This window comes from Oncorhynchus mykiss, chromosome 8, assembly GCF_057628025.1.
Source record: "Oncorhynchus mykiss isolate SJ-2025 chromosome 8, ASM5762802v1, whole genome shotgun sequence".
Classification (NCBI taxonomy): Eukaryota; Metazoa; Chordata; class Actinopteri; order Salmoniformes; family Salmonidae; genus Oncorhynchus; species Oncorhynchus mykiss.
In genome coordinates this window covers 54,782,358-54,799,198 of record NC_143029.1, presented here as the reverse complement: position 1 = coordinate 54,799,198, position 16,841 = coordinate 54,782,358, and the positions used below count along the sequence as shown (strand labels likewise).

At 43.0% G+C, this 16,841-nt stretch overlaps 1 protein-coding gene across 9 annotated transcripts in view; it reads right to left on the bottom strand.

The window, feature by feature from the left end:
• Positions 1–7,694: 7,694 nt before the first annotated feature.
• ccdc18 (coiled-coil domain containing 18) overlaps positions 7,695–16,841 on the bottom strand; it is a 32,769-nt gene continuing 23,622 nt past the window's right edge. For 7 of the 9 annotated variants that reach the window (XM_021612919.3, XM_021612918.3, XM_090181982.1 and 4 more), the window contains 9 exons: positions 16,539–16,752; positions 14,508–14,607; positions 14,233–14,349; positions 13,986–14,054; positions 13,457–13,597; positions 13,176–13,313; positions 12,495–12,707; positions 11,529–12,257; positions 7,695–10,263 (listed from right to left, as the gene is read on the bottom strand). In XM_021612919.3, coding sequence (XP_021468594.2) covers positions 11,556–12,257; positions 12,495–12,707; positions 13,176–13,313; positions 13,457–13,597; positions 13,986–14,054; positions 14,233–14,349; positions 14,508–14,607; positions 16,539–16,752 — 1,694 coding nt within the window. In that variant the 3' untranslated portion in view covers positions 7,695–10,263; positions 11,529–11,555. Of the gene's footprint in view, positions 10,264–11,528; positions 12,258–12,494; positions 13,028–13,175; positions 13,314–13,456; positions 13,598–13,985; positions 14,055–14,232; positions 14,350–14,507; positions 14,608–16,538; positions 16,753–16,841 lie in introns of all 9 variants that reach the window. The other 2 variants (XR_016482451.1, XR_016482450.1) reach the window with 1 other exon arrangement.

Below are 16,841 nucleotides of genomic sequence, written 5' to 3'. Positions count from 1 at the left end.
ATTGATAGGACTTCCGTTCCCAAAAGGCACCCGAGTCCCTACATAGTGCCCATAGGACTCTGGTCAAAATAAGGGACCCAGACAGGGAGTTGATACAGAGTATTACAGACCCTGAGGGACAATGCAACCCCCTCACCACCCTGGCTTTAGGGATTTGCCTCGCTAAGCCACCCACTGTCTGCCATAATATGGTCTGATCGAAATACGCTCACACTTAATAAACGTGTCACTACACATCACTTCACAAACAAGTACTGAAGCATGTGCTTGTTTGTAGCGCTGGTTAAGTAGCTGACGCCTCCTGAAATTGATTTCGACTCAAAATGAACATTGGACTTTATGACGAGTCCAACGAACCCAATGAACTTGAAAACCAGGCGTAAAAATGCTGATTTGTCTGAGGTTTAAGCCTTGGAACCATGGTTAGTAAAATGACACAGTAATGAATATTCTGCATTCTCTTCAGGCCTTGACTGCTCAGACAGCAATGTGGCTTCACCACAAGCACAACCGGATAAGTAGCCCCCTCAACCAAAGACCACTCCGTGGAAGTGTCCAAAACGACCATGATAAGGATATTTTAGATAGAGGGTCAACGACAATACTAAAGGAACACAGAGCAGGCGCAGGCGCATTCGCGCGCACACACACACACACACACACACACACACTTCAGTTTGATCCTCCAGCAAGCAAACAGATAGCCAATGTGTCAACTAGCTTCTACTTCTACTGAAAGTCTGCCAATAATACATTCTCAGGCAGAGTATAGTGAATTCCATGCTTCTCTAAACTCTATGAATGAACCCCTTCATTTCACCATTAAATATGACCCATCACAAATCACTTTTCTTGATGTGATGAATATTAGGGACAAAACCTCCCTCTATAGATTTCTATAGGAAACCTACGGAGAAGAATGCCCTCCTTAGAGGTGACAGCTTTCGTCTACTTAATAAAAGTAAATTCAGTCCGCATCAGAAGAATATGCAGGTCCGATGCTTCTTCTCAGAAACGGACCAGGGACCTCACACAAAGGTTTAAGGAAACGCGGTACAAAGACAATTGGGTAAAACATGCCAATGATCATTCTGAAGGACTAACACAGTTGGAAAGCCTTCAACCAAAAGTCAAAGAAAAAGCAGAACATGTCCCATCATGCTTCACCCAACACTCACCATTGGGGAAGGCATTTAAGGACGATTATCAGGAAAAATTGACTCACAATTGAAACCCATTTTTAAATGTCCCCCACATATATGGTCTTTTAAAAGACTCCCAAACGTGAGAGACATTGCGTTTTAAATCTGATTACCCTCCAGAGAAAAGGGAAACGTTCTTGGACAAGGTTCCGGAGGGGAATTACAAATTTCAGGAAGTGATGTCAGCGAGTACTGCCCCTATATATAGGACCTTCCACCCCCACCTGGGATATGGATGCCTGATGAAGACCTAAGGGTCAAAACGTTGTTATAAATAAATATCACCTGAGGAGCATGAGAAGCAGTGTGCGGCATTTTCCTTTCTGTTTTCCCAGGGCATAGCCAGGTAGCCAAAATAACGGCCCGCCCAGCATTTTTATACATGACCCTAAGTATTATGGGATGTTCCTTTCTTAATGAACTCAGGAACAACACTCGTATAGAAGCACCTGCTGTCAATATAGTCTGTATCCCTCATTTACTCAAGTGTTTCCATTATTTTGGCTGTTACCTGTAGCTTGAATAGGTAGGTATTTCATTGTGTTTTAAACAAGGAAATTGAAGCTGCCTCCTTGGCGTGTAGGTAGAGCATTCCGGAGCGAAGGGGCCACGTGAGAAGGCCCCGTCACCCATGCTGCAAAAGGTTTGTGGCTGGTGTTTCCACGTTGTTTGAGTCTGATGATCAGTGTATCTTCAGAAGTTGGCATATGTATTTAGGTGGATCACCCTTGAGGGCCTTAAAGGCAGGGCTGGAAAAAGTGCTCAATTGCAGTACTTGAGTAAAAGTAACAAATAAAACTAAATACTATATATCAAATCCCTTATATTAAGCAAACCAGACGGCACAATTTTTCATTTTTATTTTACGGCCAGGGGCACACGCCAGCACTCAGACATCATTTACAAATGCATTGTTTGTGTTTTGTGAGTCCGCCAGATCAGAGGCAGTAGGGAAGACAGATAGTGGTGGAAAAAGTACCCAATTGTCATAGTTGAATAAAAGTAAAGATACCTTAATAGAAAATGACTCAAGTAAAAGTCACCCAGTGAAATACAACTTGAGTAAAAGTCTAAAATGATTTAGTTTTAAATATACTTAAGTATGAAAAGTAAAAGTAATTTCAAATTCCTTATATTAAGCAAAGCATACGGCCACATTTTCTAGTTTAAAAAAAAAGTATTTACAGATAGCCAGGGGCACACTCCAACACTGTGTTTAGTGAATCTTCCAGATGAGAGGCAAGTGGGGATGACCAGAGATGTTCTCTTGATAAGTGTGTGAATTTGAATATTTTCCTATCATGCTAAGCATTCAACATGTAACTAATTATTTTGGGTGTCAGGGAAAATGTATGGAGTAAAAAATACATAATTTTCTTTAGGAATGTAGTGAAGTAAAAGTAGTCAAAAAAATATAATAAGTGAAGTACAGATACCCCCCCCCCAAAAAAAAAACTTCAGTAGTACTTTAAAGTATTTTTTACTTAAGTACTTTACAGAACTGGGAAGATAATACATTAAAATTGATAGGTATGGAATTAGACCATATTGCTGGCCTGCCTGGGTATTCAAAATCTAACGAGTACTTTTGGGTTTCAGGGCAAATGTATGGGAGTAAAAAGTACGTATTTTCCTTAAGAATGTAGTGGAGTAAAAGTTGTAAAAAAAATTTTTTTTTTTAAAATTAAAAAATTTCAAGTAAATTACAGATCCCCCTAAAAAACAACTTAAGTGGTACTTATTATTTTAGTATTTTTAATTAGTTACTTTACACCATTGGTTAAAGGTGAGCAGCAGAATCTTACTTTTGGTCCTGTATTGAACAGAAAGCCAATGGAGGTTGAATAAAACATGGGCGATGTGAGTTTTTTTTGTGTGGTTCGTGAGCATCCTGTCAGTTGCATTCTGGATCCTCTGGAGTTGAGATACGTCTTACTGGGATGCCAGTCAGCAGTGCATTACAGCAGTCAAGCTGAGATGTTACCAGGGCATGCACAAGCTTCTCAGCAGCCGCAACGGACAAGAAGGACCCGATTCAAGTTGATGTTGCGCAGGTGGGAAAACAACACTCATGATGTTGCAGATGTCTGCTTCAAATGAGGCTAGAGTCTAAACACCAAGGCTTCTGCAGTGGGGGAAGCTTTGATGGTGTCATCATCTAGAGAAAGAAAGAATGTGCTCATCTTGCTCCATGCACTCTTGGAGCCAATAAGCTCTGTTTTAGTGCAATCCAGTTTTTAGGAAGTTCAACTGCATCTCTTAATTGCATCTAAACAGTTTGTCAGTTTGGTTGTTACGCTCTCAGTGTCCACTTTTGTCCTCGTCAAAACTCTGAAATAAAATATATGGAATCATATAGTAACCAAATCAAAATATATTTTTTAAAGTAGCCACCCTTTCCCTTGATAACAGCGTTGCACACTCTTGCATTCTCTCAACCAGCTACACCTGGAATGCTTTTCCAACAGTCTTGAAGGAGTTCCCACATATGCGGAGCACTTGTTGGCTGCTTTTCCTTCACTCTGCGGTCCAACTCATCCCAAACCATCTCAATTGGGTTGAGGTCGGGTGATTGTGGAGGCCAGGTCATCTGATGTAGTACTCCATCATACTCCTTCTTGGTCAAATAGCCCTTACACAGTCTGGAGGTGTGTTGGGTCATTGTTCTGTTGAAAAACAAATGATAGTCCCACTAAGCCCAAACCAGATGGGATGGCGTATCGCTGCAGAATGCTGTGGTAGCCATGCTGGTTAAGTGTGCCTTGAATTAAAAATAAATCACAGACAGTGATACCAGCAAAGCACACCCACACCATATCACCTCCCCCTCCATGCTTATGTTGGGAATTACACATGCAGAGATCATCCGTTCACCCACAAAGCGTCTCACAAAGATGGGAACCAAATATCTCCAATTTGGACTCCAGACCAAAGGTCAAATTTCCACCGGTCTAATGTCCATTGCTCATGTTTCTTGGCCCAAGCAAGTCTCTTCTTATTATTGGTGTCCTTTAGTAGTGGTTTCTTTGCAGCAATTCGACCACGACAGCCTGATTTACACAGTCTCCTCTGAACAGTTGATGTTGAGGTGTGTCTGTTACTTGAACTCTGAAGCATTTATTTGGGCTGCAATTTCTGAGGCTGGTAACTAATGAACTTATCCTCTGCAGCAGAGGTAACTCTGGGTCTTCCATGCCCATGGCGGTCCTCATGAGAGACAGTTTCATCATAGCGCTTGAAGGTTTTTGCGACTGCACTTGTTCATTGAAATGCATTCCAGATGACTACCTTATGAAGCTGGTTGAGAGAATGCCAAGAGTGTGCAAAGCTGTCATCAAGGCAAAGGTTGACTATTTGAAGAATCTCAAATATAAAATATATTTGGATTTGGTCAACACTTTTTTGGGTTGCCACATGATTCCATGTGTTATTTAATAGTTTGTCTTCACTATTATCCTACAATGTAGAAAATAGTACAAATAAAGAAAAATCCTTGAATGAGTAGGTGTTCTAAACCTTTGGACCAGTAGTGTATGATTTTGGTTATAGTTGAACTGAGAAGAGAGGGTCTGGATTTTATGAGCGCTGTGGGAATAGGGTGATATCAATAACTGTGCACAGTCCCTGGTTATATTGTTCAACTGCCATTTCAAGTGAGGGTGAGGATGATGAAGTAATTGCACATCAGGTAATGCTTCTGCAAATGAGTGGGAGTGACTGATAACCTCCCGGAATCTGAAATCTGTCTCTTTTTAAACAGTGCTGGTATTGGGATGGAGACAGTCAAGCGAAGGGCCGTATTGTCAGATAAGCCTAACCCAGTTAGCACATTTGGTTCCTTGGAATTTGTGGGAACGTACGTTTTTAATTTCCCCATTGGTTCTGGGATTAAAGCCATACGTTTCCTGAGCAGTAAAACTGAATGTTTTCAAACGTTCTGAGAACGGAAGTGAAAACGTTGCTTGTTCTTGGAACATACATTTTTAGGTTGTTGGGAGGTTCTAAGAACGTTTTTACTATGGTTCCATTAAAGTTTTTTTCTGGGAGGTTTTATTAACGTTCCCAGAATGGAAAACATAGCATGCCATGTTTTTTTTTTAAACTCATACAAAGCTGTTCATTTTAGTCTATTCAAACAGATCCCATTTCAAAGGAAACAGGCACTTAATAAGATCAGGTGTGGACAATTAGTAAGCATGGCCAACCCACCTGAACACACTTAACAAGATAAAGGATAGGGAGAGTTTTGTTGAGGCTGAGAACGGAATGTATGTTTAATTAACATTCTTAAAACGTTCTTTGAATGTTACTAATGTTTTGTGGTTTTTATGAAAAAGTATCTTTATGTTCTGAGAACATTACTTTAAATAGAACCATTAGGAAACCTGTAGAAACGTTATGCTAAAGTACTGAAATTCCCACAGAAGAACATTGTTCCTAATATTCTCTGAACAATTTGACAACATTACTTTATATAGAACCATGAGGAAACGTTATGCTGAAGCACTGATATTCCCACCTAAGAAACATATGGTTCTCAGAACATTATGTGCTAGCTGGGAAGTCAACTGACTGGTTTTATATTATTCATTCATAATACTGTGAATATATAGTTTCAGACATGTTGTTGCATTTTTTTTCTGTTTTGTGCAAAATCGTTAAGAATAATATAAAACCAGTCTGCACACCACCAAAGTGAAATGGGTTTGGTCTTGCCTCTTGGTTGACAGTGTTGCGGGATGGGTAATGTATTGATGCTCGAGCACCAAACCCAATTTGTTTCTATTTGTCTTTGGTACTTATTTTTTTATATTTATGAGTCTTATTTTTGTATATATTTTTACATTGATATAGTTTTAAATGACATTATTATTTATTTGTGTTGTTCCAAATGTCTGAATAAAAATGACAGTTAGTGCAGAATGGTGCTTTTGGGAGGGGCGCCCAGGGAGCCATTCAAACTAGAATCGCTACTGCGTACAACATTTCTGCATGCGCCATTTCTGAAAAGTCCGCGCACAATACAAAAATATTGAGACGTAAAAAGGCACGTCATACCACGTTCCTCGTTATAACTCAGACCGGCCATAAAACGGTGCACGCGCTGAACGAGCATTACAACTCCACCTGGAAAAAGATTCCTTTGTCTAAATTATTTTAGAATCTAAAAAGAGATGAGCTTTTCGCTCCTCTCACTAATGGTTGCATACTTGTTTATATGGTTGTCCTGTTTTGACTTTTATTTGTTATTAATCAGCTTTTCATCATATCCCCCATTTGCACAAAATACTTACTTGCCAGCTTGCAGTAGCAGACAACACCACCAGCAGATGTGTATATGCACGGTCTAAATTTTACAGGGAGGCGAGCACATTCTCATGTCAAATTGCATCCTGCCTAAGAACAGCCCTTAGACGTAGTATATTGGCCATATACCACAGCTCCTCGGGCCTTATTGATTAAATATCCATGACGAGTCCTCTATCTCTATGACAATATATGGGCATTATGATCCTATTGATAATTACTTGAGTGCTGCCAGCTGTGGGCAAACCCAACCCATGGAAACTGTTACGCTACCCTTCATTCCATGACATACCATTTTTTTTAAAACTTTATGGCCAAAATGATCCTATTGACACTTTGTGGTCAGTGTTGACACCAGAATAAATGTCTGATTCATATCGATGCCACAGGCCATTTTCAAAATGAAAAGTTGCTTTCTAGGGGCAGTCGCTCTTTAAAAAAATAAAATAAAAAAAGAGACATTCAAAACGAGGCAGGGTTTTCTATTGGAATAGGCTTTACTATCCCACCTCCTCTGTGGCTGAGCATTGTGCTGAAAGCCAAGGGGCACGGCCTGGTTAAGTAGCATGTAATAATTTGGCTGTTGCCAAGTCCCAAATAAATAGCTGTTTGAATTTGGGATGGCGCCAACTTCTTCAGTGTAGAATTTGTCATTGTCAAAACAAAATCTGCAGAGTTCTGCTTGATCAAATGGCACCCTGTCAAAACCCTACGGCACCTTAAATAGTCAACGTTACAGAGTTCGGAGAGCTCATCACTGAACGGTTCAGTACGATTTTGTTTCTTTTTCCCCTCATTAGAATGCCTCCATTTTAAGTAGGCCACAAAACCCTTGCCACATATAAAACAATGGTGCCAACAACGGAAGATGTTCTTTTGTAGAGCTGTAGTTTCACTGTCGTAACCGGGACAACCGGTACCAGATGTGGTGAGTGAGCGTGTGGCACAGGAACCACCCACACTTCTCTCTTTCACATCTACCTCAAATCATCCCCGGCCTGCACGAACCACTCTACCCAAGCATTTTCAACCATCTATGAGCTCACTGCAAGAGGGTCCTTTTTCACCGACATGTATTGCTACACAAGCTAATGTCAGCATCTTACAAAATGTCTCAAATTTAAAACGTTACTACACACACACACACACACACACACACACACAAAGAATGACAACAGTGGGAAGTTAGAAGCGGAAGACAGGGGTTTATGTATACAATTAGGAATTTGAATAGTAAAAAAAATGCGTATTAGGTTGCTTCTGCACCACAAGACATTTTCAAAATGTGACCACATCTTTCTTTACTGAGAGCTGCACACTCAGATCCTCCACCTTAGTAATCCACGACAGTGAGAGCGGAAGAGGGGAGGAAAAGAGACAGAGAGAGAGAGAGAGACACACATATCTACACTACAATCAAGTACTAAAACAGCTTGTTAGTGGTGGCTGGAAGAAACAGATCCGCACCCAAAAACTGCTCAGTACAAAAAGATTCACTGATCAAGAGCACCAATTAAAACGCGTCACAGTACTAACATTGTAGGAAAAAAAGGGCCAGCACTGCTGCTTTTGGAGAAGAGGTTTTTGTTATCCCACAGAGAAAGACATGCAGGCTGGTTGCTAACGGTGATGTCCATGTTCCGTCTTTGTCTGAAGTGTCAACAAACATTAGGCCCCCACCCACACACACACACACACAGAGAAAAAAAGAGGCATTTTTCCAGTAACCTTCAGAAACAAATGGCACAGGCCGAAAGGGCGAGGGGAGTCTGTTCAAACACATACAGGCAGACAAAACACACAGACACAAAGGCAGACTGTCCAAATAGCAAACCCACATTTGTACACCAAGCATTGTGTTTCGTGTAGCGGTATCGGTTGTGTTTCCTTTTTGGCTTGTCATGACATTGATGTTACTCTGCTGCATTTCATTAGGCTTGTAAATGTCAATTATACATTTCATAGGTCCCCTATCATCAGTGGAATTTTAATTCAGTAAAATCTACTTTTTCCCTCTTTGTAAAGAAATAACTAGGAATATCATTGGTATTCAATTGGTGGGCATGTGTTGAGCACAGAAAAATCACAATAACGTAGCTTACAATCTTGTTAGCGAAAATATTATTTTTCTCTAGTTTGAACTTTCCATCAACTCTAACTTGAGTATTGAACATTTGACAATTGGCTTATCCACAAGAGTTTGGGATGCTAAAAATACAAATTCTACACAACTTTTTTTTACTTTTACTTTTATTAAATCCCCTCTGGGCGCCCAATCAAATGCAGCAAGTCGGGCTGTCATTTTGTTCCAACATGACCACCGTCTAGACCACAAATTCTTCGTTGGGCCTTGCAAGTTCCAAAAGCATCAAAATGAAGTTCAGGTTTAAAAAAAAATTTGCATTTTATTTTGCTAAACTAAAACGAGGAGCCCCATTTCACACAAGAAGTAATATTTAAATATCAAAAATGTATTCTACTAAAAATGATTTAATTGAATTCAGATTGAAAATAGATAACACACATTTATACTTAAAAGATATACAGTTAGCTCTAAAAGTATTTGGAGTGTGACATTTTTTGTTGTTGTTTTGGCTCTGTATTCCAGCACTTTGGATTGGAAATTATAGAATGACTATGACGTTAAAGGGCAGACTGTCAGCTTTAATATGAGGGTATTTTCACCCATATCGGGTGAACCGTTTAGAAATTAGAGCACTTTTTGTACATAGACCCCCCGTGTTAGGGGACCAAAAGTATAGGGACAAATTCACTTATATGTGTATTAAAGTAGTTAAACATTTAGTATTTGGTCCCATATTCCTTGCATGCACTGACTACATCAAGCTTGTTGAGTGCATTTGCTGTTGGTTTCAGATTTGTTTCAGATTATTTTGTGCCCAATAGAAGTTAATGGTAAATAATGTATTGTCATTTTGGAGTCACTTTTATTGTAAATAGAAATCAAATGTTTCTAAACACTTGTACATTAATGTGGATGCTACCATGATTACGGATATTCCTGAATGAATTGTAAATAATGACGAGTGAGAAAGTTAGACGCACAAATATCATACCTCCCTCTGCCCAAAAAAACTACTAACCTCCCGTTATTGTAATGGTGAGAGCTTAGCATGTCTTCGGGGTATGATATTTGTGCATCTGTCTCTCACTCATCATTATTCACGAATCATTCAGGACTATCCGTAATCATAGTAGATGTAATCATTGCGTGCTAGGAATATGGGAACAAATACTAAACATTTGACTACTTCAATACACATAAGTGAATTTGTCCCAATACATTTGGTCCCCAAAAATGGTGAGACTATGTACAAAAAGTGCAGTAAATTTTTCCACGGTTCCCCTGATATGGATGAAAATAGCCTCAAATTAAAGCTGACAGTCTGCACTAACTTCACAGTCATTGTATCGTTTCTAAATCCAAAGTGCTGGAGTACAGAGCCAAAACAACAACAAATGTATCAATATCCCAATACTTTTGGAGCTCACTGTATATACATAACGTGTGTCTAGGTAAAAGAGCATGAACCTTGGCAGCCATATACAGGGCAAGCCTGAGCTGGAGTGAAATGTAATGAAACCAATTCCTACCAGACAGTCATGTGGCCTGATGCTTCATTCACAAACACACAAACAAACAAAACCACACACTAAGTCTTCAAAAGTCTAAATGGGTCCCACTATTATACGTTCCCCCGTAGATCAGCATCCACCATCTTTAAAGGTCCCCCTGAAAATGAAAGACCGATATGGATTAGTGAAATAACAGAGGTGTCCATTGTGGGAGAAAATAATTCTGTTGATTAGAGCCTAAACGTAAAACAGCATTACTATACTATTGCGAAGGGGTGAGCTCTTCACTACAAGGACATTGTTTAGTTAATGTATTTATTGCTTATTTATTGGATAAACCAAGTTGTATGCAGAATCCCTTTCATTTGAACCATTCATCATTCCATGCAATTAATACTATAGCTACAATGTCAATTGCACAGAATTGCATTGTTGGAAACGTAGGGCAGGGGTTCCCAAACATTTTTGCTTTGTCACCCACCAATTGAGGTGTCGTGAGTCGCGACCCACCATAAGGGTTGAGCGGTAATTTTTTTGTTTTTTTTAGACACACAGATCAAAGAATAAGAAAAAAATATAGAATTGTAGGAAATTGGTTTGGAAATTGCCATGCATTTTGACATGGCTGGCGTTCTCACGCTCAAAACATTACAACATGAAATGGGGGCTAAATTGTCTAGCTTTTATTTTGCTGATTGTAAATTCTCAAAGATTGTAGGCCATTATTGAAACATGTATAGGTCCATTATCTTTGCTACATAGTTTTAGACGTTTTAAGTTCACACTCCTATCCCGAAAATGTTTTTAATAAAAAAAAAAAATATCAATGTCGTCCCGCGACTCACCTGGACCCCTGCTAGATATGTTCAAGTCGCGTTGAGGACAATTTTAGCATTTTAGCTAACCCTTTCTCTAACCTTAACCAATTTGCCGAACCTGCCACGTTAATTCTCCTAACCTGCTACGAAAAGTCACTTCTGTTAGTCAAAACCGCCAGGCCTGCACCTGAGAACCACGTGGGTTCCGAATAACTTGATACTCCGTCAATTGCACCTCTTCCCTAATTGGTTCTGTATCCTGTTTGGTTAGTTAATTGAGGGGATGTTTGAATACAGGCCTATGACCTAATTATTAAAGGAACCGCTTTTAACAGCAGGTGTGTCATTATTTGAGAGATCATTGTGTGTGTGTGTGTGTGTGTGTGTGAGAGTGTGTAAGGTGAGCCACAGTTTTCGGTCTGTTTACAACGTTTTTTTTGTTAAGAGAGGCAGCCGGCTCTCATCTACCTATACAAAAGCCATTAAACAAGCACCAACCATTTCATCAAATCACCACAATTACACATTGCCAATGCTAAAACTACAGCTACGTGTACCACCTCGTTTCATCCTTCGTACCCCAGAGAGAGTTGCTCATGCTAACCTGCAGTGTGAGGGTGTGCTCAGCCTCTCAGAGGCCCGCGGAGCCACAGAGGGACGGGTCCTCCTGCAGGGCCAGCGTCTGGTTGACAAACCTCAGCATGCCCGTCAGGGAGCTCATGTCCATCTCCTCCTGGGTCTCCTGCCTGAGGGGGGACTCTCTCTCCTCCTTCTCCTCCAACATTTTGTCCACCATGTAGGTGAGGGGGTTGAAGGAGAGGTCTGAGGCAGAGGTGGCCTCCAGTCGGCTGAGGCCCTGCCAGCTGTGGTCAGGCTGGTACGGTGTGGGGGACATGAAGGAGGTGTCCCAGGGGAGGTGCTGACCCAGGGCTTCCCGTAACGTGGCCTTCAGGTTCTGAGGGAGATCAAGGGAGGAGTCCACACTGCTGCCCTCCACGGGCCAGTCTGGAGTGTGGGTTTGGGGTGGGCGAGGAGGGGAGTGGTGTTGTATGTGGGGGGGTGAAGGGGAATGGGTGTGAGAGTGAGTGGGTGGTGGAGAAGGGTGGGAGAGTTTGTGAGGGGAGTGGGTGTGAGTGGGTGGGGAGGAGCAGGTGTGTTTATGTGGAGAGTGGGTGCATGAGTGAGTGTGTGGGGGAGAATGGTGGTGTGTGTGAGGGGGCGGAGGGGATGAGGGCAGGATGATCTCTGGGTGAAGGTGGAACGTGGCGTGGTGGAGCTCTGTAGCTCTCTCCAGACTGGAAATTCTGGCCTGTAGGCGGGTGACTTCGGACTCCTGAAGGGATGAGAAGAGTCAGTCATTCAGTAGCTAGGATTTATTTTTTCCACCAGAGGTGTTTCCATCAACCTGACTTGTTGCGGATAAAAAGCTGTGTGTGACAACGTAGGTCACATTAAAAGCACTTTCACGCGTAATTTCCGAATAATAAAAAAAAACAAAAAACAACAGAAGTTTAACTTTTCGTCACATTTTCACTTTCACTAGCCCAGTCCCAGGCCTTCGGTACTCTACCTTGATGAGCAGGGCCTCGCGGGCGCTCTGCAGGCTGGTCTGGGTGGCGTGGAGCTGGGCCTGTAGGTGGGCCGCCTGGGCCCTGGTCTGCTCTAGCTGCAGCTGGCTCTGCTGCAGTCTGGAGGCCAGGTGCTCCTGGGAGCTCCGCAGGCTGCAGCTCATCTGCTCCGACACCTTCAGGAGCTGGCCCCGCGTCTGCTGCAGGGAGTAGAGCTGGAGGAGGGGCAACAGAGAAAGGCGGAAGGAGGAGAGCGAAGTTACAAGCGCGTACTGTAGGAACTTCAGCAGTTATTGCATGTGTAAAAGGACTGGTGATTAGGGAAATTACGAGAAACAAAGAAGTGAAAGAGGGACTGGGGAAGAGATCGATGAGGTGATATATACAGTAGTGCCCTCAAAAACTCAACTCTGGACCTCGAAGCCAGTTCCACTGCGTCTCTCCCCCCCATTGTTCACATGAGACACCAGGTGGGTGATACTAATTATCAGGTGGGAACAGAAAAACAGCAGGCTTCGGACCTCGTAGAATAACCCTGCAGTAGAGGACGACAGAAACGGAAGAACAGTGGAGAAAGAGGAAGATGGGAGTGTGCGTGTGAGAGAGAAAGAGACAGCCAAATGAACAGACAGAGATGGACAGAGGCTGCATAGACATCCACAGTTCCTGGGGCCCCGTTGTACCTCCTTGCTGTGCTGTTCCCTCTCCTGCTCCAGCTCCTGCTGTAGGGAGGAGATGGTGACTTGCAGTCTGGCTTCCCCCTGGACCCAGCGGCCCTCCCTGGCAGACAGCTTCTCCTCTAGACTCCTCACCTGCGCCTCCTATATGAGACCCAACAACACAGTTAAGGTCATCATCTGGCCATAGAAGAATGAACAGAAATACCACAATTTGTTATCATGGATAAACAGCAAGAATACATGGATTTATTGGGCATTTACAGACAACCAAATGAAGGTTTCACCTTTTCCCTGGCATGTTGAGTGATGCTGTCCAGCTCTTCGGTCAGGCTCTCACAGCGAGTCTGTGTGTCCCGCAGCTCTTGCGTTGTTCTCTGCAGCTCCTCCTGACACACACGCAGGTTCTGGCCCTGCCCCAGAGAGTCCTGGAGCAAAAGGTCAAAAGGTTAAATCAGACGGAGCCTAGACGGTCAGTCCATAGATTTTTTTAGAGCATTTACTTTATGGATTACTCCAAATAGACATTAAGATTGTCCAGGGTTCATTCTGTGGTTCATTCAAAAAGGTTCCCAGAAAGGGAACACTGAACAATGCATGATAGTCCATTATGAGGTTATCGATCCAGAAACAACTTGCCAATTGCTAGAGCTTCTAAGTTGAATGCTGTCGGTGGTATTTATTTAACTTCTCTGTTCAACCATCTATCTGTCCCTCCATGAGAATAATGATACCGTAAGTATTACCCATCTTTCTGTACTTCAACTTAAGCCTCCATCTATCAACAGATCCATTCATCGCCTCATCCCACCATACCTTCTCGGAATCCTCCTTCCCTTGTAGTTGTGCCTTTAGCAGGTCTAACCTCTCACTCAAAAACGCCACCTGGGGAGGCAAAACATGAGGCGATAGTCAACTACAGTACTTCAGCTATAACGCTATAGCAGAACGGAGAGTACTTGTAACGGGAATATGCTTTTCCAGGGGAAACAAATTACCCCCGAATTACACAGATGGAAGAATAGAGGTGTGTGTGTGGTGTGTGTGTAATGGGGCCTTTTACCCGCTTGTCTCGGTCTTTGACCTCTCCCTCTCTCTGGGCCAGAGTCTGCTGTAGGGCCTGAACCTTCTTGTCCATCTCCACCTTATGGTCTCTGATGGCCACGTCCAACTGGCCCAGCTGAGGAAGAGGGAGACACGCATATGGAGAGAAGCTCTGGATTTCTTCGCATTCCACCCATTAAAGACTATGACCATATTCAAGTGGAATAAACCTCATATGGCACGCCATGAAATGTTGCCTCGGTTTAGTGTGTGTGTGTGTCTGTGTGTACGTACCAGCTGTGCTCTCTGCTGGAGCTCCCCCTGTCTCTCCTTCAATGCTGTGTCCATGTCCAACACCTCGTGGTTCCTCTCCTCCAACTCCCTCTGGCTTTCCCTGCAGCGCACGCACGCACACACACACACACACACGCACACAGTGAAATCACCGTACACCAGGGCATGTCCTATTTCACACAGAAGATCTCAACAGCTGATCGCAGCTGTGTAGCAGGCATTTTGTTTCACACACACACACGGGACTCAAAGGAAAACTACTTGAGACTAACGCAGCGATATTGTGCGTGTTTGAGATCAGTGGTTTAGACTTCAATGTAGTTGATGTGAAAATCCCCTTGCATCCCAAATAACTACTCATTGTGTGGTCAAGACTGGTGATCCCCCCCCCAAACATACTTTTTTTTTAGGCCTTTAATTTTAAATACATTTATTGAATTATATTGCATCAGTGGTTGAGGTTCAGCAATGTAGCTGCTCAATAGGGTTTACAGATCAGGTGTTACTGTGCCTGTTATATGTTTGAATGACAGTGAGAGATAATGCACTTGTAAAACTGTCAAATAATAATACCTAGCCATTACATTCACCTAATTAGAACGTGCCCTTAGACAGTTTGTGACACCGTCATATTGGCTGGTGGCATGTTTGGTGGGGGACAATTGTGTATTTGACAAAGACGTTCACCAGAAATGAACTGGTTGGTATCAGACGGAGGGTTTGAATCCATAGCAGACAGATACGAGTGATATTATAACTCCTGTTCTGTGTTCCTATTTACACAAAGAGATCATGTGTATAAAATGATTTACGACTCGTTTTATGAGTCCCGTGGGTGCTTGGTATCCGTGTGGGCCGTGTGTGTGTGCCACCAAAGTAAACTGCTGTTTGTTCACTGACTGCGATAAAACCTCAAAACAATACACAATTTATTATGAAAATAATACATTTCAACAAAATAATAGAGCATGATACATATTATGAATGCCAGAGGCTAGCTCAGCCAGAGGCTAGGTCAGCCAGAGGCTAGGTCCGCCAGGGGCTAGCTCAGCCAGAGGCTAGGTCAGCCAGAGGCTAGGTCAGCCAGAGGCTGGCTCAGCCAGAGGCTAGCTCAGCCAGAGGCTAGGTCAGCCAGAGGCTAGGTCCGCCAGGGGCTAGGTCCGCCAGAGGCTAGGTCAGCCAGAGGCTGGCTCAGCCAGAGGCTAGCTCAGCCAGAGGCTAGGTCAGCCAGGGGCTAGCTCAGCCAGAGCCTAGGTCAGCCAGAGGCTAGGTCCGCCAGGGGCTAGCTCAGCCAGAGTCTAGGTCAGCCAGAGTCTAGGTCAGCCAGAGTCTAGGTCAGCCAGAGGCTAGCTCAGCCAGAGGCTAGGTCAGCCAGAGGCTAGGTCAGCCAGAGGCTAACTACACATAGCTAGCCTATTCTCTTGAAACAGAGGCTTTCCCTCGATGATGAGCTCACATCAGGTTTTAGTGCAAAGAAAAGTTACGTTATTTAACATGGAAACTAATGCTCAACAAACACAAATGTGCACAGTACATCATATTTACTTAAATATTTATAGACATATTACATAATATATTATATTTACTAATTATATAATAAAAAGTGACAGTTAAAGACGAAAAAGGTCACCAAAAATCAATTATTCTTAAACCTGACCAAAGAACGTCTAAACATATGACTTTTGATTTCAGTCTTCCCAAATCGCCCGTCAACGAGGTCTCAGACACAAATCCACAGACCTCGACCGGTCAGTGGTTGCCATGGTTACACGGTCCATTGAAAGTGCATGTGACTTCCGGTGTGTGGGCAGGGCTTCTTCAATGATATGAATATCTTTACCTTCAAAACTGCTTTGCATTTTCCATAAACATTTTTACTTGGATTTTTATTTATGTGTTCTGAGTTTATTTTGTTTAGGAAGCATTTCCTAAAGATTTGAGGGGAGACGTGTTCTGTTCAGCAGAGCAACAAATGGACAACCCCGGTCAAGGCCCCTCCCCCCGTCGGGAGGTTGGCAGAGAGAGGCTCACCTGAGCTCGGCCGACAATTTCTCCAGTGATGTCTGTCGTTCGTCTGCGCTGACCTGCGTGCGCTGTAACAGCTCTCTCAGCTCCTGTAGGTTCTCTAGGGTGTCGTGCATCTCACCGCGCACCCCCTGTAGCTGTCCCTCCAGAGTCTCCGCCCGCTGCACAGAGTTCCGCCTGTCCTCCTCGCAGCGGTGGAGCTTCTCCTCCAAGTCCACAACTGCAGGGGGGAGGAGGAGGGGAGAAAGGGCTTCCACGATGACTATGTGGTAGAGAGGTCAGTGGAATGCAGACTGTGGCGGATATATA